This window comes from Alexandromys fortis, unplaced genomic scaffold, assembly GCF_014885135.2.
Source record: "Alexandromys fortis isolate MF-2015 unplaced genomic scaffold, M_Fortis_MF-2015_v1.1 scaffold_875, whole genome shotgun sequence".
Classification (NCBI taxonomy): Eukaryota; Metazoa; Chordata; class Mammalia; order Rodentia; family Cricetidae; genus Alexandromys; species Alexandromys fortis.
In genome coordinates, this window is record NW_026068748.1 from 7,830 (window position 1) to 15,205 (window position 7,376).

Sequence of the window (7,376 nt, forward strand, 5' to 3'; positions counted from 1 at the left end):
TCCTCTAGTCTTCTCCCCCTCCCCCCACTGCTTCCCCCCTCCCTCTCCAGTCCAAAGAGCAGTGCAGGGTTCCCTGCCCTATGGGAAGTCCAGTGTCCTCCCCCGTCCATCCAGATATAGGAAGGTGAGCATCCAAACAGGCTAGATTCCCACAAAGCCAGTTTATGCAGTAGGATCAAAACCCAGTACCATTGTCTTTGGCTTCTCATCAGCCCTCATTGTCTTCCAAGTTCAGAGAGTCCGGTTTTATCCCATGCTTTTTCAGTCCCAGTCCAGCTGGCCTTGGTGAGCTCCCAATAGATCAGCCCCACTGTCTTAGTGGGTGGGAGCGCCCTCACGGACCTGACTTCCTTGCTCATGTTCTCCCTCCTTCTGCTCCTCATTTGGACCTTGGGAGTTCAGTCCGGTGCTCCAATGTTTAAAATGTTTAAAAAATAAACAGGTATACCGTGGAGAGAAGGCTCAGCAGTTAAAAGCATTCACTGTTCTTCTACAGGACCAGGATTCAGTTTTCAGTATCTACATGATAGTTGTCACTGTACTCTTTCAGTCTCTGTGGACATTAGAAACATATGCAGCAAACACAAATGCATGCAAGCAAAACACTTCTACACAGAAAATAAAATGAACCTTATAATTAATCAGGCCTGACCCTGCCCCTTGCCTGCCACATTTGGATTAGGAGAAGGAACATCAAATACCAGGACTGAACAACTCAGCTACCACTGAGGTCCAGATCCAGGGCTTTGAGTGATTTACCTCAACATAGACACTATCAGTAAGCTTCTGGAGAAGGTGGAAAGGACAAGACCTGTGGATCAATAGCCATAGGATCAAAATGAGTCTGATCAATAATAGAATATTCAAGATATCCAATAATATTCTCATCCAAGTCTAGATGAAGGTCCAGTATTGATGGTGTAGCAGAAGCCAGAGACCCTGAATGCGAACACAGCTCATTGCAATGAATATTTATAAGTAAAGCTATTTGGGCAAAAGGGTATACTTCATGACATATCTTAGCTCCCAATGCTATTATGATGAATAAATATGTTAGGGAAAGGTGAGAATAATGGAGTAGCAAAGTACTACAAGTATACTGAAACTGGACACGGTAGATGTGATGGGTATGAGGGAGGACTGGATTTGATAGAGGAGCAGGTCATTTGCCCAGAGGGATGGGTGAAACAGTTTGATTTTTTTGATTTTCCTTTGTTTTTAAAATAAGTCTACTTATCTTTCTTTTACATTTCAGCCTTCGTTTTTCCTAACTCATTTCCTCCCAGTCCCTCATCCGCATATCTCCTCTATTAACATCCCCAAACATTCCTCTTCCATTTCTGTTTAGGAAAGGGAGGGTCTCCCTTGTATATCAACAAAACATTGCATATCAAGTTGTAGTAAGACTATGCATCTCCCCATGTATTAAAGTTGGACAAGGTGACCCAGTACAAGAAATAGGGTCCCAAGAACCAATAAAAGAATCAGAGACATTCCATAAGAAGTTAGCAGTTCCATAAGAGAGCCACTCTACACAACTGTAACATATATGAAGAGGGCCTTTGTCAATCAATCCCTTCCAGGCACCCTGGTTTTCAGTTCAGTGTCTGTGAGCCTCTATGAGACAAGTTGATTCTGTGAGTTTTCTTCTTGTGTCCTTAACCCTTCTGGCACATACAATCCTATCTCATCATTTTCTGCAGGATTCTCTGAACTCCACCTTATGTTTGGCTATGGGTCTGGATCTGTTCCCATCTGTTACTTGATGATGTCACTCTGATTACTCTTGGGCTAGGAACCAGTCTGGTCATAGGAGATGGAAAGTTCAGGCTACATATCTGATATGCTAGGAGTGTAAGCTGGAGCTTTCTTACAGATTCCTGTGCGATTCTCTTGTGTAAGGCTTTTACCTGACCCAGAAATGCCCTACCTTTTCAGTACTCTCCCCAATGTTCATAACAGCATTTTTAATAATGGCCAGAACCTGGAAACAACCTAGGGGCCCCTCAACCAAAGAATGGATAAAGAACATTTGGTCCATTTACTCAATGGAATGTTATTCACCTGTTAAAAACAATGGCATCAGGAAACTTGAAAGAAAATGGATGGAAGTAAAAAAAAATCCTTAGTGAGGAAACCCAGACTTAGAAAGGCAAATATGGTATTTATGTACTTATAAGTGAATATTATCTGTAAAGTAAAGGATAACCATGCAACCATCGACAGCTCCAGAGAGGCGAGGTAGCAAGGATTGCAAAAAGGATATGTCCCTAAAATGGGGAACATAGAAGAAATCTCCTGAGTTAACTGGGTGATGGCAGGGGTGGGAACATGATGGATTTTAATGGGAGAATGTATGGAATGGGAGAGTATTTGAGATACATCTTGATTGAGGTATTTTAGGGTTAGGTAGAAACCTACTGCTAGGGAAACTCCCATGCTTCTACAAGGATGTTCAAATCAAGGACTAACTACAGTGGATAGACAGCCTGAACTGGCCATCTCTTGTAATCAGGACAATAACAGCCCACCTTGTCATCACAGTCATCATCCAGTGATGGATGGAAACAGATGCAGAGACCTACAGCAAAGCACTGGGCTTTACTATAGGAATTCAGGTGAAGAGAAAGATAAAGATTGGATGAGCCAGGTGGGTCAAGGTTATCACAAGGAAATCCACAGAAATGACCAACATGGGCTTATAGGATGCCACAGGCTCTGGACTGACAGAAAGACTGCATGGAACTGACTTAGCACCTCTTATGTTTGACACTGTGTAGCTTGATTTATTTGGATTCCTAGTAGTAGAAGTTGGGCCTGTCCCTATTGCTGTGGCTGACATTTAGGAACCTATTCCTCATAGTAGGTTGCCTTGCACAGCCTTAATATAAGGGGAGGAGTTTAGTCCTATCTCAACATGATATGTTATTCTATGTTGACACTCATGCTGAGGCCTATCACTTTCTGAACAGAGGAGAAGTGGATTGGGAGGTAGAGTTGGGAGATATGTAGGAAGAGGGAATGGGATGAGAAAAGAGAGGGGAAACTGAGGTCATGATATAAAATAAATGAGCAAATTAAAAAAGAATTTATTTCCTCTCAAATCCCACACTCAATGATGTATTACTGCCTGGAAGGTTGTGTCTCATAAATTTGAAACTGCCATCAACTGGAAAACAAGTATTCAAATGCCATTATATACGTGGGCCATTTCTAATTCATTGACCACATAAGATAACACCTGCCTTAATACTGGAAAGACCAGACTCTCCAAATGATGCCTGAATGGTGTTTCTTGAAACAAGCTCTTCCTGTACACTGTTATGCAGTGGTGTGTGAGAACAGAAAGTCTACACCACCAGTTTTAAGATGGTTATGAGTCTGGAAGTTACAGATTGTGTTTTGAGGGATAAGATAGAGGGAACTGAAGATTAAATAATATACTAAAGGCTGGGGATGTAGCCAAGTTTAATAACATGCATGACACTGTGGTTTTGAGTCCCAGTATTCAATAAACAGAACATGGTAGTAGGTGCTTGTACTCCTAGAACTCAAGAGGTGGATGCATGAGGAGCAGATCTTCAAGGTCACCCCTGACTATATAGAGAGTTCAAGACCAGCCAAAACTACATCTCATCTTTTCTTTAAAAATGTCTTTGATCCCTGGGCTTTAAGAAGAGCTAATACCTATACTCCTCAATATGTTCCACATAATAGAAAGAGAAGGGTCATTCCCAAACTTGTTTTATGAAGCTACAATCTTCCTTATAAAAAACTGCCGGACGACTCAACCAAGAAATATCACTCATGAATATGCAAAAGTTCTTAGTAAAATTACTGGCAAACCAAATCCAAGTACACATAAAAAAATAATCCATTATGATCGAGTAGGCTTCACTCTAGAGATATAGTGCTGGTACAACATATGAAAATCTAGCAATGTAATTCATCATATAAATAACCTGAAAGAAAAAAAACCACACGATCATTTTATTAGATGACAAAAAAGCATTAGATAAAATTTAACACCTCTTCATGATAAAGGTATTGGAGAAATTAGAGACACAAGGATCATATATAAATATAATAAAATTAATATACAGCAAGCCGACTACTAACATGGAATTAAATGGAGAGAACCTCAAATCAATTCTGGACCATGTAAAGAAGGGAGTTTTGGCGAGAGCTTGAGGGAATGGCATAGTTGAGATGGAGGAAGGACAGATATGAGATATCTTGATTGAGGGAGCCATGTTGGGGTCAGCAAGAAACCTGGCTCTAGAAAAATTCCAAGTTACCCACAAGGATGATCCCAGATAAGACCCTAAGCAATAGAGAGGGTGACTCTACTGTCCTTGCCCTGTAATCAGACTGATGATTATCTTTAACATCACCATAGAACTTTTGTCCAACAACAGATGCAAACAGAGACAGAGACCTGTATCAGAGCATTGGACTGAGCACCCAAGGTCCAGTTGAAGAGTAGAATGAGGGAGAGTATGAGCAAGGAAGTCAAGACCATGAGGGGTTCACCCACCAAGACAATGTGCCTGAGCTAATGAGAGCTCACCAACTCCAACTGACCGGGCAATGAATGATCATGGGATCAACCTAGTCTCTCTGAATGTGGTTGACAGTTGTGGTAGACTGAGGGGAAAATGGCTATGGCACTGGGATTTGTCTCTACTGCATATACTGGCTTTTTGGGATTCTTTTCTCTTTGGATGTATACCACGCTCAACCTGGATGTAGTGGGGAAGGCCTTGGACCTTCCATAGGTCAGGGTGCCTTGTCCTCTCTTAATATTGGAGAAGGATGGGGAGATGATTTGTGGATGACTGGAAGGGAAGTGGGAAGAGAAGAGGAAGTGGAAATTTGGATTAGTTTTTTTTAAATTAATAAAATTAAATAAAGTTTTTGAGACTATCGCAACTCATTTATTTAATAGGATACTCACCATTTCCTTTGAGGAACCATTCAAAATAATTTATAAAAGACTCTGGATTCTTAATAATGTTTGTCTTATGAAAGAAAAAATAACCAGACACAAGAACATCTCTGGGATTTCTGATGACATAGATCATCTAAAATGGAAAAATATATACATAAGGGTCAATATAGTCATTCACCACTATTATCTGGAACAATTTATATGAAATGTCAGTCAAATATCATGAAGTTTCTAAAGACATTTGTTAATTTTATTTGGAAAAATCATACTTAAGTACAATATAGTGAAGATCCTCTTTCAGACTTTAATTTGATTTACAAATACATAACAGCAAAATGACTGAGGTCACTAATACTGTAAAAAACAAAAACAATAATAAAAATCCAACACTGATTCTATAGTTGTAAAAAAACAATATCTTACAGTGTGAAAGATTATCCACCTGCTGTGAAAAATCATCTTATCTACACAGAATATTGAGTAATGTGCTCAATCGATCTGCAATATGACAACCTTTTTGGTTTCTGTAACTATAACTATCCAATATAACTCTCAAAACAATCATGGTGCAGAGCTTAAAGACAATGTGACATCACACAATGGTGAAAACAAAGACCTACAGGGAACTAAGAAATGAAGAGAGTCAGAGAAAACAATTTCCTTTGGGAAAAGCATAACTATGGGTCACATAATGCTGAATGCTTATCCCAGAAAACATACAAACAATGAACATTGTACAGACAGACTGAGTGTACTTAAGTATTTATACATATGTAAATATGTATAAATATACATATATAATAACTGTCAGTGAAAAAGAGACCATAAATTTGAAAAAGGAGGGCTATATAAATGAATGTGGGGGAAGGGGATGGGGAAGTGATGTATATAATTAAATTGCAATAATAAAAAATAAAAGACATAAATGAAAAGAAAATAAATTTAATCAAAAATCTCCCTTCCAAAAAAAGCCCAGGACCAGATGGTTTTAATGCAGAATTCTACCAGAACGTCAAAGAAGAGCTAATACCTATAATCCTTAATGTTTTTCACAATATAGAAACAGAAAAGTCATTGCCAAATTCCTTTTATGAAGCCACAGTTACCCTGATACCAAAACCACACAAAGACCCAACCAAGAAAGAGAATTACAGGCCTATCTCACTCATGAATATCGAAGCAAAAATTCTCAATAAAATACTGGCAAACCGAATCCAAGAACACATTAGAAAAATTATCCATTATGATCAAGTAGGCTTCATCCCAGAGATGCAGGGCTGGTTCAACATACGCAAATCTATCAATAAAAGGATACTTATATTTTGAACCAATGCCTTTGTAACATTATTGTAGAATTTCTCTCTTTAATCCTCAATTTCTCCATTCAAGAGTTTGCCAAATTCAGATAAGACACAAACACATATTTCTGAATGGTCATAACTCAATTGTGATATTTTTAGGAGAGATAGTTCCTCTAAGAATGTCTTTGAAGTTTAAGCATAAAATAATATTAAGTTCTGTGGTGGAGGGACTTGCAATAAATGTTCTTTTGAGAAGAAGCTATGAATATTTCTATCCTTTCTGTAGTTTTTCTATCAGGTACATGGGTGATTCCTGTGGTTGCGGATCTCAATGGACAGCTAGACCCAGCAAGACATAGTGGATACAGATGAACCATAACTGTTGAACATCTACATGTTTCGATGCCTGTTCATGCTGTTTCACCTATGAGGTAGTCTGTGTTGGGTGATTCACCCACTGTGCATAGGGTATTTGTAGAATCAAGATTAGCTAATTAAAAAAAGAATAGCTAATTAATTAATTAATTAATTACTTTGGTGACAGTAAAACAGTAGTATTTACTGTACAATATAATTTTAACTCCATTTGACATGTATATATAGTTCCTTGATGCTCTAATGTGTTGTTCCACTTTCTGTCATATATCTGCCAGGATCACTGTGTGGTGATTGACATCATCGTACTTTGATTTAGTCTGAGGAGGGAACACATCAATATCACCTAGTGCATGAGAATCTCAACTTTCCTCCCTCAACCTACAAAAATCAGAGTGCATTTAAACAAGAGCTCCAGGGTCTGTCATGGTAGGATAAGTTCAATGAGCATTTGACCAAACATTTCTCAATCACTGGATGCTGACCTTGGCCTTGGAACTGAAGAAAGACTTGGGGAAAAGATGGAAGGGAAGATGAGAGCTGATGAGGCGTGGTCCTTCCTGATTGGTTAAAATTGGATATCCCACTTTAGTCTCTAACCAGGGTGAGCGATTCCAGTTAGGCACAGATTGAATCCACTGGGAATTCCCCTTGGTCTGAATCAAGCAGACAATCTCAATCAGCCAGTTAGTTCCTGAACAAGAAGGAAAATTGATGGTGAGTAATTTCAACATTATTTGTTAAAAAGC

General features: G+C 38.9%; 1 protein-coding gene across 1 annotated transcript in view; it reads right to left on the bottom strand.

The window, feature by feature from the left end:
• Positions 1-7,361, bottom strand: part of LOC126496033 (sulfotransferase 2A1-like) — a 10,565-nt gene extending 3,204 nt beyond the window's left edge. The window contains exons 1-2 of the mRNA XM_050133614.1: positions 7,113-7,361; positions 4,958-5,084 (exon numbers count right to left, since the gene is read on the bottom strand). Coding sequence (XP_049989571.1) covers positions 4,958-5,084; positions 7,113-7,361 — 376 coding nt within the window. The remainder of the gene's footprint in view (positions 1-4,957; positions 5,085-7,112) is intronic.
• Positions 7,362-7,376: the final 15 nt, after the last annotated feature.